This window comes from Chrysemys picta, chromosome 11 (genome assembly GCF_011386835.1).
Source record: "Chrysemys picta bellii isolate R12L10 chromosome 11, ASM1138683v2, whole genome shotgun sequence".
NCBI classification, from domain to species: Eukaryota; Metazoa; Chordata; order Testudines; family Emydidae; genus Chrysemys; species Chrysemys picta.
In genome coordinates, this window is record NC_088801.1 from 71554791 (window position 1) to 71574177 (window position 19387).

Sequence of the window (19387 nt, forward strand, 5' to 3'; positions counted from 1 at the left end):
TATAGCTCTTTCATCACATTTCCTGAGTGCATGGTTCATCATGATTTCCTGCTCTTAAGGGAAGCAGATCTGTTCTGCTCTTTCCCTACCCATTTGCAGCCTGATCCTGCCTGTGAGGTACAGAATGCCCTCACCTGCATGTCAGAGATCGTGTGCAGCACCTCGGGGAATCAGGCTCCTCAGTTAGTTGAGCACACAGAGGTACTTTTCTATTCCAAGCCTCTAATTACTGTTCAGTCAATGCCAACTACAAGCCATTAATGTAAACAGACAGAAGAGATCCAGACTGCTGCTATCAAACAAGGATGTATTAATAAATACATTCACCCTTCAAGGCCTCTACCCCTGAGAAATGTTATTGTAGGAGCAGTTTGTGCCAGAATAAAAAGGACTGCAAGGTCAAGGAGACCAGTTCTATTTTCCCCAAGATAAGCTGAGGGAGGTAAAAATTAGAAAACCTCTCATGGGACTTCATAAGGTATCATTCAAAAAAGCAGCTTAATTTAAACGGAGTAGCTCTCCTCTAGTTAAGAAACAGCCCATTATTACTGGTGCATAAAGTAAGATCCTGTTTTTTAAACAAAAGGGTAACGTTCAGTCATGGTTTGAATATCTGTCAGGCATTTTACTATATTAAAGAACTGCAAGACTGTGATATACAAAGCAACTCAGGCCAGTGACAAACCTATCTTAGCAGAATGTTATCACAGTGAAGTTACAGAAAACTGCCTATGTTTCCCCCCGCTCCCCCCCACTACACATACACCTTTCCTGGACAATGGTCAACTTTGCTTTGACACGAGCACAGCAATTTCTAAGTCTGTCACCAAAGCTCCCTCTCAGATATTCTAACATACACAAAAGGGCTTTGGAAAACAGATGTGGTCAAATGTTTGTAGATATCTGAATAAAAGGCTTTTTTTAATTGTTATTATTATTAATTAGACTTCTCATGGTTAAATTCCTCACTCAGATCCAATTTCCTGTAACCTTTGAACAAGGTGCTGGGTAAACATCATTTGGCTCTTGTAGCACATCTGGGAACAGTTACTGATACATGGCCCAATACCATTGGGGAGGGAGGGGGGAGGAAAACTAGTTCAGATTATCTGTTAAATGAAAACACTCCACAGCTCTCCTGCTCTCAGACTGTGTTACTGACCCAATTTACTAGAACCATTAGAGGGGTAATTTTAAAACATGTTGTTACAGAATACCAGAAGTCAAAGCATTCAAGAAAACTGTTATTCTTCTTTCAGTACCATACGTTAACAAAAGGCAGATTCTCTCTCGTCTCCCACAGAACTATTCTACTTTTAGAAGACTTTGAAAAGAAAAGGGAGAACACCCTTGAGTTTCACAGAATATCCCAGTTTCAGGAGAGTTCAGGCACCAAAATTTGAGACTAGGAAGTGAAATCATTTCTATGTTACAATGAATAATTGAAATAATAGCCAAGTCTCTGTGTACTCTGCAATGAGCTGGACTTAAGAACCAGCCTCTGGTTTCTGCAGCATGTGGAAACCTCTATGGCAATTTCATTTAAATATAAAAAAAGATTTTACTGAATCAAAGATGAAAGTTAATAGCAATCAGTACAGTAGCCTTCATGTTATTTATCTGAATACCAAGTTCCGTTCGTTTTACACTGACTACATGCTGACAATATATAACTGCACGCTAAGGGTTGCCAGAAGGGGAGGCTGCAGTTGAGTGGAGAGGCTGCTAAGACGTTTGGGATAAGCCCAGTCAGAGCAGGATGTTTGTACTAAAAATGATTAGCAGTGAAGGCCAGGATTTCCAATAGAAGTCAGGCATCTAATTCCCTGGGCTCCTTGGAAAATCCCAGCCAAAAGAGTTTGCAATGCACACATTTTAACAGTCAACCAACTTTCTATGGCAGCAGTAGAGCCCCGTGGAGATAGTCAGAGCTGACACGTCAGGCTAAGTGCATGCTCAGGAAGACAGAACCTCATTGATGGGACCCCGAACATTTCTGAAGGTTTTCTTCACAAGAGGATGAAACACAATTTTTAAAAAAAGAAACTTGAGATTCTGGAGCACAGTTCTGCAGCAGAGGGACAGACTCTGCAATAAGTTCCACAGCTGCATGATTCATGCACAAGGCCCTGATCATGACATTTTAACACAAAAAAAGTAAGCTAACAGCTAGAATTACCTTTCCTTTCTCTTGGATCCTTTTCTGTATCTCTGAGACTGGTACATCAATATAGATCACCAAATGAGGTGGCAGGAATTCACAGATACTGATGCCTTTGACTTCATTATAATGATCAACACCTGAAAAAAACAAAACAAGAGCATGGAATTCCTTAATTGGAGAATACAGATGGTTACGTATCTCTCTATATATAATGAAGCTCAAGAACAAACAACAGAAAAAAAAAAAACAGTTTAATTTTGATCACCATCATCCCACCCACCAGGTAAATGATCAATACAGCCTCTTGAAAGGATTCTGTCAGCATTTGTAACTGCATTTCATTTTCAGAGAAGTCTGTCTGCTCAGCAGAAGTGTTTATGAAATCTTATCTCCCTGCAAAGATTTCAGCTGGAATACACAGTTCAGGTTGGGTTTTTCCCCCAGGCAAAGAGATTTAACAAATTTAAAGCCGAAAGAGCCTTATAAAAATAGAAAATAAGCAACAAATATTAATCAGCATGCATCTGACGAAGTGGGTATTCATCCACGAAAGCTTATGCTCCAATACATCTGTTAGTCTTAAAAGTGCCACAGGACACACTGTTTTTTTACAGATCCAGACTAACACAGCTACCCTCTGATACTTGACAACAAATATTAGTCTTTCATATGCCACTATTACATTATAGGGTAGTTTACTTCTGACTTAAATATTGCCGGATTCACTGAGGTCACTGTTATTAACAGGAAGAGTCTCAGCCTAACAAGCCACAAATCCCAGTTCCCTTTAATTATTTTGCATTAGCCCTTTTGCCTCCAACCCTCCCTCCTTTCATGAACTTGCAGAAAAGTGACCCTTCCCCCAACCTGCACAGGTAGGTTCTTATAGAAACAGCAGAGAGCAAGGGCAGAGGCAGCTGCAGACACTGTCTGAAGGCAGCAGGCTGCTACTTCCAATAGCCACAGTATGAGGAGAGCTGCACCCACTGAGAACATGGCAGCGGGGCAAAAGGGATTCTAGAAAGAATCATGGGTTCTCAGGAGTCTAGGGAAGAAAAGGAGGAATAACCACGTCATGTCACTCCACAAAAAACCCATCCTATCCCATCTTAAAGAAATCTGAGGGGAAGCGTGAGAGGCACATCTGTGCTCCCACAATACACACACACACACACATCAGAAAGGGACGTCTCGGAGGAAGGGAAATATTGTTGGGGTGCCCAGCATCTGAGTGCACTGAGCTGTGAGCCTAGTGCTCCCTCCCACTACAGTCTGTGGAGCCCCCAGACTCTACTACAGTGGTTCTCAACTTATTACACATTATTGGCTGCATATGCAACCCACAATGTGTTACCTGGGCGGCAGGGCCGGCCGGCTGCCCCGGATCCTGGAGTTTGTGGGGCTGGGCGGCTGCCCAGACCCCGACCCAGCTGTGCTGGGGCAGCCTGGTCCACTCTGCGCCAGGCAGGAGGGAACCTCTAGGACCCCGGCATATGGGCCGGCCTTCAGCACACAGCTGAGCTGGTCTGCAGCTTTGAGCTAATCGGGCAGCATGCAGTCCACAGGCCATGGGTTGAGAACCGCTGCTCTACTGCTACTTTCCCAACAGCTCTGTGCAATCTCATCAGGAAAGAAGTTAACCTGGATAATCACCACCAGGTCTAAGCACCTGAGCTAGCTTAATCCAGGTGTAAGCATTCCCACAAAGCCATACGGTACCCTCAGAGTTTCTACACTTGCCCGTGCAGGTCTGGGAGCATAGCCCAGGGTTCATTGTGCAAAGCAGCTTTAGGGTTCTTTCCCAGGCAATTGTGGGAAAATCTCTCTGTACCTTGCAAAGAATTGTGGGAAGGCATGGGACTTCTATCTACACTTGCCTGCATCCGCAGCAAAATTGGTGGATTCCAGCCAGAGTTGAAGTGGAACCTGGGCTCTAATGCACAGCCTCAGTCAAGTAAATTAGCCTGGGCTTAAAGCACCTCCAAACCTGTTTTTTCTGCGTGGATGGTGGAGTGGAGGATGACTAGTTAAAACCCAGATTCAGCTTCCAGTAAAGAAAGACCCTCTGGGTATGTCTACACTGCAATTAAACACCCGCGGCTGGCCTGGGTCAGCTGACTCAGGCTTGTGGGGGGCTCAGGCTACAGCACTGTTTAACTGTAGTGTAGATGTTCAGGCTCGGGCTGGAGTCTGGCCTCTGGGACCCTCCCCCTTCGCTCAAACCATGACCGAGGCCTCTGAGCACAACCAGAAATAACCATCCATGAACAGATTTCTATGAAAATCTTTTCGTCTGTAGTAGCTTTTTCAACTGTAGCGTAGAATGCCTCTGTTAAATTTATCTTTAGTACGTTTTCAATAAAGTCAGGGGAAATTAAGAGTGAATTTGGCTACATATATTTTATTGTGTTCTAATCCAAATAGTTGGAGAGCTTTCCAGATTTGTAAGATGATCTTTAGCACCACTGATAAAACACTGTCACTGTCTTTACTGGGATGTCCATATTTATGGTTAGTACAGTATATGTTGTTTGAGGATATCAGTATTGCTGGATGTTTCATAACAGATTAGTTGCTTCCTATAAAAGAAGATTTATGCACAAGGGTGTGTTCCTAAACAAGATGTTATTGTTCTAAGGTTCCTGAGCTGTTTGCATGAACACCACAGTAGGTTGTGACTAACTTTCTATTGTAAGCCTTATTTTGACACACACCTCTCTCCACAAAATTCCTGCAAACAAATCCATTCTGCGTGAAATTTTTCCTCTGTGGTTGTGACACTAAGCACCCCCTATTCACACCTTACATGCTATTGTAATAATCTTTGTGCATAATATGCCTTGTGAGGTATCACTTTGTATCATGTATGTATGTGGTGGGTATAAAGAGATATGGACACATGCAGGAATGTTAACTAAAATATTTTTAAGACAGATATGTAAGGTAAGTTGTTAAACGGGTCAATCCTAAGCTATGGACTTGGCTACACTTGCAAGTTGGAGCGCATTAAAGCAGTCCCGGGCACCCTAACTCACGACCCGTCCACACTGGCAAGGCACTTAGAGTGCCTGGACTCTGCAGCTGGAGCGCTCCTGGTAATCAACCTCCATGAGAAGCATAACGCTTGCTGCGCCTCGGCTGAAAGGCCCCAGAGTCAGTGTGAACAAGGTGTTGCATTACTGCAATCAGCCTCAGGAAACGTCCCATAATCCCCTTAAGTCAAGTGACCACTCGTCATTGTTTTGGATATGCCCTTTGAAAGCTCTGTTTGACAGCCAGCTGCTTATCTGCTCCGAGACAAAGCAACCATTAGCGTGGAATGTTGCTTGTTGTGAGTGAGAGAGAGAGGGGTGGGGAGAGGGAGGTCTGCTGCTGTCTGAATTTACAGGACAGCATGCTGACATGCTCTCAGCCCCCCCAAAACCCACTCTCTCTCCCCACACATACCAACACTCCCTGTCACACTCCACCTCACCCCCCGCATTTGAAAAGCACGTTGCAGCCCCTTGCATGCTGGGATAGCTACCACAATGCACTGCTCTCTGTGGCATTGCAAGAGCTGCTAATGTGGCCATGCCAGTGCGCTTGAATCTGACAGTGTGGACCCACTGCAGCGCTTTCCCTACTGTGCTCTCCGAGGGCTGGTTTAACTCTCAGCGCTCTACATCTGCAAGTGTAGCCATGCTCAAAGGAATGTGTGTTTTCCTCAATTTTACATATAAGCAGCAAACAGACATCAAGCTAATGAGGGATGGAGGCAAACCTCACACTAGCAAGTGTGGGAGAAGACAACATGGCATCTACACCCAGCAGGAGAGAGAAGCTTGTTCTCAAAGAATTCGTTTCAACAGTTTACTGGTCTATAAAGACTGGGGGCTGAACCTCAAGTGGTAAGCAACTGAATCAACTGATTGCATACAACATTACGGTAATGTAAGCGTAGAGAGTGAGGTCTTCTCTCAAAGATAATGCCATACTGGTGATTAATATCACTGTGAAATGTATACATTAACACTACAGAAGGAATTATGGATACTCAATATTATGTTTTAAAGCATGTGGTTGAAGAAAGAAAGGAACAATTCCCACCCAGACAGGAGGGAAGCATGTGGTTGAAGAAAGAAAGGAACAATTCCCACCCAGACAGGAGGGAATGTCACAGCTTTGTAAATTAAGCTAGGTGTGACCAGAAACAATGGAAGCTGCATTTACATGGAGATCAGCAGGGGGATAGGACACTCACAGGAAGGGAAAAGCACCCTGAGTATTATCATGCCTCTTGAAACAAAATCATTGAACTTTTGGTGATATAAACAAGGACAGAAGCCATCGTTGGCATCCATCACTAGACAGATACAAGAAAATATAGCTCTTACAAGCTGAGAAAGATGGGTCCTTCAACTCTCCCTAAATATTAAAAACAATAAGGCATTGATTCAAAGAGAGCCATTTAAGTATACAGGGCAGCGTTTCTCAAACTGGGGGTCCTGACCAAAAAGGGGATTGCAAGCCTATTGGGGGGGGGGGGTCATGGCAACGCTTACTCTTGTGCTGCCTTCAGAGGTGGGCGGCCAGAGAGCGACATTCCGTGCCTCCCCGTTTGAGAGCCTCTGGTCTAGTACACAGATACTTTGGGGTGTGACCTGCACGCATGGGAACTAGGATAGCAAAACACTGAGGCACTCAGCGTTACAGGTAAGAGGTGACAACTCTGCACTGGTCTGGACTGCACCCCATAATGAGACAGTGGTCTCGCAACAGGTGATTTTGTTTTTAACTAAATCCAACCTGAATCAGATAACACATTTGAAACATACAAGGTAAGACAGACAAGGGATTTTCACTTTCTGAAAAATGTTTAACTGTTCTGAAACATCACCTCAGAAACAAACTCCCAACTGGCTTATCAACCTGTACTTGACAAAAACAACCATGCAATAAGAACTGATTTGGGGGAAGGTTTTACGCTTCATTTCAGAGTCATTTCTACAGACTTCTGAATCTTTCAGTAGCCCATGAGCTCCCCCTTGAAGCTTCTAAGGACCATTCTCAGCTGGTATGAAATACTCCTGCTTGGCTCAAGAAGCTGCCTCACTTCTCATAGACTCAAACTTTAAAACCGGAAGGGACAATCAAGGTCATCTAGTCTGTCCTCCTGCACATTGCAGGCCACGGAACCTCACCCACCCAGCCACTCCTGTAATAGATCCCTAACCTCTGGCTGAGTTACTGAAGACTTCAAGTGACAGAATCCACCATTTACGTTAGTTTAAACCTCCAAGTGACCCATGCTCCATAGGAAGGCAAAAACCCCTCAGGGTCTCTGCCAGTCTGACCCAGGAAAAATTCCTTCCCAACCCAAAACATGGCAATCAGTTAGACCCTGAGCATGTGGGCAAAACCCACCAGACACACATCTGGGAAAGAATTATCTGTAGTAACTCAGGAGCCCTCCCCATCTAATGTCCCATCATCGGCTGCTGGAGATATTTGCTGCTAGCAATCACAGATTGCCTACAATGAGCATGTACACAGTCTCATCTTACCATCCCCTCTATAAACTTATCAAGCTCAGTCTTGACACCAGTTCGGTTTTTTGCCCTCACTGTTCCCCTTGGAAGGCTGTTCCAGAACTTCAATCCTCTGATGGTTAGAAACCATCTAATTTCACGACTAAACTTGTTGAAGTCCAGTTTATAACCATTTATTCTTGTGTCCACATTGGTGCTTAACTTAAATAACTCCTCCCCCTCCCTAGTATTTATCCCTCTGATGTATTTACAGACAGCAATCATATCTCCCCTCAGCCTTCATTTGGTTAGGCTAAAAAAACAAAGCTCTTTAAGTCTCCTCTAATAAGGCAGGTTTTCCAATCCTCCGATCATCCTAGTAGCCCCTTCTCTGCACCTGTTCCAGTTTGAATTCATCTTTCTTAGACACAATATTCCAGATGAAGTCTCGCCAGTGCCTTGTATAATGATACTAATACTTCCCTGTCGCTACTGGCCTGATACATCCTAGTACTGCATTAGCCTTTTTCACAGCTGAATCACACTGGCAGCTCATAGTCATCCTCTGATCAACCAATACATTCAGATCTTTCTCCTCCTCTATCCCTTCCAACTGATAAATCCCCATCTTATAGCAAAAATTCTTGTTGTTAGTTCAACTTCTGAGATGAAGCATCTCAATAATTCCACCAGGGGCAGGGAAAGCAGGCACCAGAAGCATCATGGTCAAGTGCACCAAGCAGAGAGCTGGGAGCCAGGAACTCCACTCCTGAGTTTTATTCCCAGCTGTGCGACAGTGTGGATTTAATAATATTGTATTGTCTCTTTCTCCTGCCTGCTGATCACCAAGTTAGCTCTTCCTCCTAATCTGCCCCCTTTCCCTTGCAGATTTACTCAGGGACTATTTCCATAGCAATAGATTATGATTTCATGAAAGAACAAAAAATTATGGTATCACTGAATCCAGGCAAAATTAAGGGGATAACCATAGGAGAACTGTCCCCTATATATACTCATATGTTGTGATAAGAAGTGTGAAAGGAAATGTAGAACATCACACCACAGATTAAGAGGCCTGGGTAATCATTAAAAAGACCGTAGAAGCAACTTTGTTTGATTTGTTAAGAATACCGTTAAACCCCGGCGCAAGATGGCTTGCCCTTTAAATGGAATTGGGCCTAGCCCTAATCAGCCGTCTCCCAGCTGGCGCTATGTGGCCAGAGATCAGATAATAGCCTGAAGATCACCTGGTCCTCATTAGAGGCAGCAAGAGCACAATTAGGGGGAGAGTTGCAAGGACCAGGAGTGCTTCTGCAGATGTTCCCAAATCAGGGAAAAGAACACAATTGATAGGAGGAACTTGTGTTCAACAACTTTAATGTTAAAGAAATAAAACTGAAGCACTGAAGGAAAGGGACTGGAATCCTGCAGCTAGAGAGTTCCTTGGTGCACAGGTCAGTAGCATGGCCCACTGGCTAAATGACACCTTCAGACATTAAGGATTCAGACTTGTTGCCTTTCCATCTGTTTACATGGCCATCATATTCCTCAGACAGTGTTACAAATTAACTTTCTTTTTGCAGGTAGGGACTTACATCTTTTGTGGATATAGCCTTGTTGAAACATCGCCTCCATGAACACAAAGTCGCTGTAGACGGAGCGTTCCATCACTACACCTTGTCCTATGATTACAAACAGGTTCTAATCATGAAAGGCTCAATAAAACTATGCTGCAACAACATCTCAAGTCATAGCTATTAGATAATAAGCAACAGTCAGGCTCTTATAATTACATAATCTTGGAACACACTCTTCTCTGGGCAAGTTAACGTACCAAAAGAGTAAAGATTTCACCCCTCAACATAATATCAGGCATAAGTTCAAATGAACGTACATCTCTAGCACTACTGAACGTAGCAATTGATAAATTCTATTCAGGTTTTTATAGCACACCTATCATCATAATATCCAAATACCTTCCAATGATGCAATAAGCAATACATCATGAGGAGACCCCATCTGAAATCTAGTTTGTTAATGTGAAGGCAAGGATATTATTGTTCCTCCTTATAGGAAAGAGCTCTCGTGTTTAAAATACACTCAGATACTACAGTGAGGGCTACCCTAGAAATACATGTAACAAACATAGCAGGTGCAAGATGGCTGAGTTAATGCTGCTGCTGGAACCTTAAAAGTATAGTTAGGGTACAAAAGTGGCTATGGAAATAGCAACTTCTTACCTAACCAACCTGTTCCTCTCGTTTGCTTACTTTACACTGATTAGAATAAGATTGTTAATTTTTATCTCTGTTAATGAGGCAAATCTGATACAGCTATCGAAGAGGGAGTCAGATTTTTTTTCTGGCTTACACGTCATCACAGAATCTGTATTCTTGGTGATGTGTGAGCCAGAAACACCACAGCTTAACTTTCAGATTCCAGGTCAAGCTTGCAAGACTGAATGTTAGAAAAACCACTTCCCACCCCCCAAGCTTCCAGATCAATTCTGCTTAGTCACAGAGTGGCCACAGGTATGGACCCTTACAAGGCAAAGCGCATTTTTATCCTGAAAGAGGATTGTACAATTTCAGTTATGTATTTTTGGGCTTTGATTTTAACTGTGCCACCTTAATGATTATATTCAAAAAGCCACATTAACAGGTCTAAGTGCAGTTTCCTCTGGAAAATTCTGCCAAGCTGAACTGACGGATTACCAACCTAACTCTGCTATCCCCCTGAAAGAGCTAATGAAGCTCACCATCACAGTGTGATGCCTTTTAGACAGACATAATGAAAAATAGTATCGTTTATATTCTGAATAGAACTGCTATTTTGTTTTTTAATAATTCAGATGGTTTCTCATTTTTAAACACTACTTTATAAAAAGGACTATTCAAAAAACTAATGGAATAATGAGATTTTATATTTTAAAATACAGCTATGGGAGGCAGCCAAACTGTTAAAGGCAGCTTAATCATTTTAACAACTCTAGAATCCAAATTCACCAATTAATTTAGAAATGAAACTTAACCTGTAGACAGGAGGAGCTCCAGTGCGTCGGAATACTGCAAAACACGGTTACTGTACAACCAGGCTTGTAGGCGATATGAATTTCCATCAGAACATTTAGGATCGTTGTAAAATTTCTCTAGACTACAATGGCCATTAAATTTCTCATCCAGTAGTGTTCCATCTCCTGTGACCCTGTCCAAATAATGCACATCTGCTTCTGGGAAATACTGCATACCTGAGACAAAGAGGAATCAAGATCATAAAATTGTTTGCTTTGGTTTAAACTGGACATTTCCTATTCATTTTAGTTATTTTAAAAACTGTAGTTTAAAGTGAAATTATTTTATTTACAGGCATGCATACATAACTCATCTCCACAAGTTCTGGGCAAAATATTACTACACAATGTTCTCCAATGAATACATCTTTCAGTTTCTTCTTCCTTCTTCAAAGTGGCCTCTAAGCTGTTGTTCTGAGCAGCCCTTTCCCTGTCCACCGTTCTTATAACCCCACTCCATTGCTGAGAGAACATTCTTACTGCAGTGTAACCCAAGACAACCTACTGAGAAAATTCCCACTGACTTCCTTAGGGCCAGGATTTCTTCCACCAACACCTCTATAACTGCCCACACATTTGGAAAATGTGACATCCAGAAATCCCAGTCTGCCATGTATTTGGTATTCTCATTGCCAGTCAAACCACTATATTAAATGTGACAGCAAAGAACTATTCAAGCCACCCCAAACCACTGACACTTGATGACTCAGTGCCTTTGCTTGTACAAGGATTGCAATAATGTGTTATGTTCCATAAAATACTATAGAGGACAGAAAAAGAATCAGCCATACCTAGCTTTTCTGCTATTTGTTGTGCAAGTTTGCCCTTCCCAGAAGATAAGTTGCCATCCACAGTAAAGATTTTGCTGTATTTATTGAACTTTTTAGTAGCTCTCTCTCCCAGCATATAAGCCAACCAGCCATACCGCAACTTCTGCTGAGCGCTCACGTGAATTTTTGCCTGCAAGAAAACACAACCAAACTAATGAATTCAAATTGTTGATTTTAACATACTATTTATATTAATACAATGACCCAGAGGCCCCAATCAGGATCAATGCCTATATCAGTGTGTATAGCGCCTAACACAATTAAAGGCATCATTCCCGCCTTGGAGTGTTTAGTTTTAGGACTTGATCTTGTAATCAGATCCATGAGAGTATAACCATCTGTCCTGCAGCCCTGATTGTAGAATCAGGATCTATTAAATGATTAGATTTATCTGTAGCGTAACCCAGGAAGTGAAGAAAATAGTATCTAATAGAAATCACGAGTGATTTAAAGTGATTGAATACGTTACCACAAAATAGAACTTGGCCAGAAGAAAAGGATGGATATCCCTAGTCTAAAAAGTGCCAAACATCTTAAATTACTTATTTTAAGGTACAATTTATTTACTACTAATTTTATACGTATCTATGTCCACTACTCAGGCCAGAAGAGACCATCCTGATCATCTCGCCAGATCTTCTGCTTACCAGTCCATAGACCTTCACGCAGTAATTTCTGCATCTGCTGAGCCATAGCATACATTTCAGAAAGACACACAGATTTGTTTTAAAGATTTCAAGCAATGGAGAAACCACTACATCCTTAGGTAAGCTGTTCTAATGGTCAATTGCCTTCTCTGTTAAACATTTGCTCCCAATTTCTACTCCAAAATTGTCAAGCTCCAACTTCCAACCATTGGATCTCCTTATGTGCCTTTTTCTACTAAGATTAAAAGGCCATCTATTAACAAAAATTGCTTCGCCGTGTTCATACCTGCAGACAATGATCAAGTCACCTCTTGACCTTCCTTTGGATAAACTAAATAGACTGAGTTGCTTTAGTCTCTCATTGTAAGGCAGTTTTCCAGATCTCTAATGATTGTTGGAGTTCTTGTCTGAACTCATTCCAATTTTTCCAATTCCCTTTTGAAGTGTGGACATCAAAACTGGACACAGCATTCTACTAATGCTCTCATTGGTACTACATACAGAGTCCGCGGGTATCCACTTTATATCCATGGACCATTTCTGCAGATAGCAGCCTGGATGCGAATACAAATTTTGTATCCACACAGGGCTCTGACGGTAAGAGCCGGGCGGGCAGCTATGAGGAACTGCAGTACAGATCCTCCACCTGCCCTGGGCGGGGATCTGGGGAGCAGGGAAACTGGGCGGGGGGCTGCCTGGGCCCCCTGCCCAAGGTGGGTGGAGGGTCCGCCGCGGCTCCGCACAGCTACCCGCCCAGCTCTTATCATGGCCAGGCTACAACCCCGAGCGCCACCCCACTGGGCTAGGTCTGGAAGAACCGTGCTGGCAGCTGTGGGGAGCCTGGGTCTCTCCACCTACCCTGGGCGGAAGGCTGGCACACTGCCTGTGGGCTGCTCGGGCCCCCCGCCCAGGGCAGGTGGAGGGTCTGCCACGGCTCCCCACAGCTGCCAGTGTGGCTCTCCCAAACCCAGCTCCGGACAGGGTGGGAGGCGGCTGGGAGCCGCAGCCCGGACACAGTAAGAGCTGGGTGGGCAGCTGTGGGGAGCCTGGGTCCCTACCTGCCCTGGGTGGGGGGCCTGAGAAGCCCCCGGGCAGCTCCCCAGGTCTCCCCCTCCCAGGCCTCCCCCTCCCAGGCCAGCATGGAGCCCAGCTGGGGAGCTGTTGTGGACCCTTCACCTGCCCGTGGTGCGGAGGGGGGCCTGAGAGCAGTCCCCAACCGTGTCCCCGCTCCCCAGGATCCCCACCCAGCCGAGGTTAGGTGGAGGGTCTGTGACGCCGCGTGGGCTCCCTAAAGCTGCCTGCGGCTCTCACTGACTGGACTCCGGCAGGGGGATGTGTGGGAGCCTCAGCCTGGCCCCCAGTGTAGAGCCCTGCAAATCCACGAATATCCGCAAATAATTTTTGCAGATAGCAGATTGGATGCGGATACACATTTGCATTACCTCGACCAATAAGAACAACAGACTCATAGACTCATAGACTTTAAGGTCAGAAGCGACCATTATGATCATCTAGTCTGACCTCCCGCATGATGCAGGCCACAAAGCCGTCCCAACCCTTCCCCTTGACTCTGCTGTTGAAGTCCCCAAATCCTGTGGTTTAGAGACTTCAATTAGCAGAGAATCCTCCAGCTAGCGATCCCTGCCCCATGCTGCGGAGGAAGGCGAAAAACCTCCAGGGCCTCTGCCAATCTACCCTGGAGGAAAATTCCTTCCTGACCCCAAATATGGCAATCAGTAGAACCCCGAGCATGCAGGCAAGATTCTCCTGCCAGACCCTCATTGGCCATCATACTATTTACCAGCGATGGCACGCTGTTCATTTGACTAAAATCATATTATCCCATTAAACCATTACCTCCATAAACTTATCTAGCTTAATCTTAAAACCAGACAGGTCCTTCGCCCCCACCGTTTCCCTTGGAAGGCTGTTCCAATATTTCACCCCTCTGATGGTCAAAAACCTTCGTCTAATTTCAAGCCTAAACTTCCCCACGGCCAGTTTATATCCATTCGTTCTCGTGTCCACATTAGTACTGAGCTGGAATAATTCCTCTCCCTCCTTGGTATTTATTCCTCTGATATATTTAAAGAGAGCAATCATATCCCCCCTCAGCCTTCGTTTGGTCAGGCTAAACAACCCGAGCTCCTCGAGTCTCCTTTCATATGACAGGTTTACCATTCCTCTGATCATCCTAGTGGCCCTTCTCTGTACCCTTTCCAGTTTGAGTTCATCTTTTTTAAACATGGGAGACCAGAACTGCACACAGTACTCCAAATGTGGTCTCACCAGTGCCTTGTACAACGGAAGCAGCACCTCCTTATCCCTACTAGATATACCTCGCCTAATGCATCCCAAGACCGCATTGGCTTTTTTCACCGCCACGTCACATTGTTGACTCATAGTCATCCTGCGGTCTACCAGGACCCCGAGGTCTTTCTCCTCCTCCGTTACTTCTAACCGATGCGTCCCCAGCTTGTAACTAAAATTGTTGTTAGTCATCCCTAAATGCATCACCTTACACTTTTCACTATTAAATTTCATCCTATTTCTGTTACTCCAATTCACAAGGTCATTCAAGTCTCCCTGCAGAATATCCCGTTCGTCCTCCGAATTGGCAATACCTCCCAGCTTTGTGTCATCCGCAAACTTTATCAGCCCACTCCTACAATTGGTTCCGAGGTCAGTAATAAATAGATTAAATAAAATGGGTCTCAAAACCGAACCTTGAGGAACTCCACTGGTGACCTCGCTCCAACCCGATAGTTCACCCTTCAATACGACCCGCTGCAGTCTCCAGTTCCTTATCCATCTCTGGATTTTCATATCGATCCCCATCTTTTCCAATTTAACCAATAATTGCTCGTGCGGTACAGTATCAAACGCTTTACTGAAATCAAGGTATATTAGGTCCACCGCATTTCCCTTATCTAATAAGTCTGTTACTTTCTCAAAGAAGGAGATCAGATTGGTTTGGCACGATCTGCCCTTGGTAAAACCATGTTGTAATTTGTCGCAATTGCCATTGACCTCAAGGTCCTTAACTACTTTCTCCAAACCTTACCAACAGTGATTTTAAATTTCTCCCAGGCCACTAAAAAAAGCTATTGAACAGCATCAGCAGGACCTACTAAAAATACCCCCATTGGATGATGACTCCCCACATACAATTACTTTCTAATTTGTCAGTTAACCAGTTTCCATCCAATCCACGTAACATGAGCTACATTGCTACGCTAGTGCTATGTAAGCGATCATATTCTATGCAACAGCATGTCCACGTTTAGAGATTTACAATTAAACTGAAGGGATCAACCCGCACAGTCTCATAATGTTCTGCTTGTCCATGATGAACAGCTTTCATAGAATCATAGTATATCAGGGTTGGAAGGGACCTCAGGAGGTCATCTAGTACAACCCCTGCTCAAAGCAAGACTTAATCCCAACTAAATCATCTCAGCCAGGGCTTTGTCAAGCCTGACCTTAAAAACCTCTAAGGAAGGAGATTCCACCACCTCCCTAGGTAACAGTGCTTCACCACCCTCCTAGTGAAAGTTTTTCCTAATATCCAACCTAAACCTCCCCCACTGCAACTTGAGACCATTCCTCCTTGTTCTGTCATCTGGTACCACTGAGAAGAGTCTAGATCAATCCTCTTTGGAACCCCCTTTCAGGTAGTTGAAAACAGCTATCAAATCCCCCCTCATTCTTCTCTTCTGCAGACTAAACAATCCCAGTTCCCTCAGCCTCTCCTCATAAGTCATGTGTTCCAGCCCCCTAATCATTTTTGTTGCCCTCCGCTGGACTCTTTCCAATTTTTCCACATCCTTCTTGTAGTGTGGGGCCCAAAACTAGATACAGGACTTCAGATGAGGCCTAATCAATGTCGAATAGAGGGGAATGATCACATCCCTCGATCTGCTGGCAATGCCCCTACTTATACAACCCAAAATGACGTTAGCCTTCTTGGCAACAAGGGCACACTGTTGACTCAAATCCAGCTTCTCATCCACTGTAACCCCTAGGTCAGGGGTAGGCAACCTATGGCACGCGTACCGAAGGCGGCATGCAAGCTGATTTTCAGTGGCACTCACGCTGCCTGGGTCCTGGCCACCAGTCCGGGGGGCTCTGCATTTTAATGTAATTTTCAATGAAGCTTCTTAAACATTTTTAAAACCTTATTTACTTTACATACAACAATAGTTTAGTTATATAATACAGACTTATAGAAAGATACCTTCTAAAAACTTTAAAATGTATTACTGGCACGTGAAACCTTAAATTATACTGAATAAATGAAGACTCAGCACACCACTTCTGCAGAAAAGGACCTAGGGCAGCGGTCAGCAACCTTTCAGAACTGCTGCCTAGCCACTCGGTCTCTAGTCTGTAGCAGTGAATGGGATTTTTCCGTCCTAAGTGCAGGACTCTGCACTTGTTTTTGTTGAACCTCATCAGGTTTCTTTTGGCCCAATCCTCTAATTTGTCTAGGTCCCTCTGTATCCTATCCCTACCCTCCAACATATCTACCACTCCTCCCAGTTTAGTGTCATCTGCAAACTTGCTGAGAGTGCAGTCCACGCCATCCTCCAGATCATTAATGAAGATATTGAACAAAACCGGCCCCAGGACCTACGCTTGGGACACTCCGCTTGAAACCAGCTACCAACTAGACATGGAGTCGTTGATCACTACCCGTTGAGCCCGACAATCTAGCCAGCTTTCTATCCACCTTATCGTCCATTCATCCAGCCCATATTTCTTTAACTTGGTGGCAAGAATACTGTGGGAGACCGTATCAAAAGCTTTGCTAAAGTCAAGGAATAACACATCCACTGCTTTCCCCTCATCCACAGACCCAGTTATCTCCTCATAGAGGGCAATTAGGTTAGTCAGGCATGATTTGCCCTTGGTGAATCCATGCTGACTGTTTCTGATCACTTTCCTCTCCTCTAAGTGCTTCAGAACTGATTCCTTGAGGACCTGCTCCATGATTTTTCCAGGGATTGAGGTGAGGCTGACTGGCCTGTAGTTCCCCGGATCCTCCTCCTTCCCTTTTTTAAAGATGGGCACTACATTAGCCTTTTTCCAGTCATCCAGGACCTCCCCCGATCGCCATGAGTTTTCAAAGGTAATGGCCAACGGTTCTGCAATCACATCTGCCAACTCCTTTACCACCTTCGGATGCAGCGCATCCGGCCCCATGGACTTGTTATTGTCCAGTTTTTCTAAATAGTCCCGAACCACTTGTTTCTCCACAGAGGGCTGGTCACCTTTTCCCCATACTGTGCTGACCTTCTTCGTGAAGACAGAGGCAAAAAAATCATTGAGTACATTAGCTTTTTCCAGATCCTCTGTCGTTAGGTTGCCTCCCTCACTCAGTAAGGGTCCCACACTTTCCTTGACTGTCTTCTTGTTCTCCCCCACTGAGCTTAGTAAAACATCACTAGTTTTCTCATCATCATCAAAAAGAACAGCCAAGAAGATTGTGTTTTTAGACTGGTAAAAATGAACATGTTTGCAAGACTGAGCTCTTAAATGTAGAGCTCTAAGAATAAAGAAAATAAATAGTGCTTTGCTACTTTATAGTACCCTCCACCCAAAGCTTTCCAAGCGCCTTCCAAACATGGGTAAATCAAGCCTCAAGTCTTTGGAATAGTACCGTAGTAGTGTATCAGGGGCTCCATTTTACAGATAAAAAACTGGGCTGGAGTGGTGAAATGACTTGTGAAAAGAAATCTGTCAGAGGAATGAGCAGAATGCTGATTTTTCTGACTCCCAGCCCTGTGCCTTAATAACAAAACCATTCTTCCTGTCCAAGTGATCTGCTAATGATTACATGTAACATGTAGCCAAAGTCTTAGAAAACACAAGGAGTGTCTTCAAATTTGTAATGAATTCCAGGTTAGAATATGAATTAAGTTTACCTAGATGTGTGTGTGCATATTTTATATATATATCGATATAATGTGGGTGCCAAACATGAATTTTATAAAGGATCCTCGTGTCACTTTTTTAACTCTGAACCCTTGCAAAAGGTCGAGTACATCACTTCTGTGGTATCCAGTCAATTGTGACAGCAAGATGCGATACCGATCCAGTACTCTTCCCCAGGATTATTACTAAACACGGCTTGAGGTAACATTTAAAGTTATAGAACTTAAGGCCAGAAAGAACTAGTCCCACCTCCTGTAGATCACAGATCACCACCTTGACCCAGCCCCTGCACATTAAACCCAGCCACCAAAATGAGACCAAAGTATTACAGCCTACAAAAGACTAGACTATGATGTGCCACAGGAAGGGCCAAGCTACACCAGTGCCCGAGGCCCCCCACAATGGCAGGAATTTCTCCCCAGATGAGTCTGGCAAGCGACTCACAACCCAGGCTGCAGCGGAGGGTGGGAACCCGCCAAGGTCACTGCCCGTGAGTCCTGGGGGAAATTCCCCCCGCCCCGTACGGTGACCTGTCAGTCCCTGAGCACAGGAGCTGGGCCCGGCGCTTCACAGAGATAAAGAGGGACCCGCTGCCAGGGTCCGCCCTAGGACGCGGAACGCCGCAAGCCCCCCGCCCCGCCTCACCACTCGCACGGCGCCGAGCCACGGGCGGCCCCGAGCGGCCGCAGCCCCCGGGCGGGCGAGCTTCCCCAGGCGCAAGGACATCGCGGACCCAGCACAACGGCTGGAAAACGCTCTTCCGCTGCGACCAACGCGACGCCAGCAGCGGAAGGACCCACAGGGGGGAGCCTAACCGGGTACCGGCGCGGATATGACGTAAGAGGACTTGGTGCATAGGTGACCGTGGCGAGCGCCTGAGTGGATAGGGTGAGTTGTGGGCGAGGCGCCTGCTCTCAGTCTCTCCTCCGCTTTGTTCTCTCCTGTGACCCTCCCCCTGCCACGGGGAGTGTCCCATTCGGCCGAGCGTGGGGTGCTCCGAGCCCCGCTGCACCACCGAGGGGCCAGCGCCGGCTGGGGGTGCCCCCGTGGGCCGGGCCGGAGCATGGCCCCTTCCTGCGGGCTGGAAGGGGGCCAGGCCCCTGGAGACCCGGGTTCAAGTCCCTGCTCTGCCACAGACTCCCCCTGTGACCTTGGCCAAAACACTAGTCTCTCTGTGCCTCAGTTTCCCCAAGTGCCACATGGCAACAGCGGCACTGCTGCCCTGCCTC

At 45.2% G+C, this 19387-nt stretch overlaps 1 protein-coding gene across 1 annotated transcript in view; it reads right to left on the reverse strand.

The window, feature by feature from the left end:
- The window catches only part of NDUFA10 (NADH:ubiquinone oxidoreductase subunit A10), a 61042-nt gene extending 42081 nt beyond the window's left edge, over positions 1–18961 (reverse strand). The window contains exons 1-5 of the mRNA XM_005311490.5: positions 18804–18961; positions 11536–11704; positions 10706–10921; positions 9270–9356; positions 2180–2301 (exon numbers count right to left, since the gene is read on the reverse strand). Coding sequence (XP_005311547.2) covers positions 2180–2301; positions 9270–9356; positions 10706–10921; positions 11536–11704; positions 18804–18884 — 675 coding nt within the window. The 5' untranslated portion in view covers positions 18885–18961. The remainder of the gene's footprint in view (positions 1–2179; positions 2302–9269; positions 9357–10705; positions 10922–11535; positions 11705–18803) is intronic.
- Positions 18962–19387: the final 426 nt, after the last annotated feature.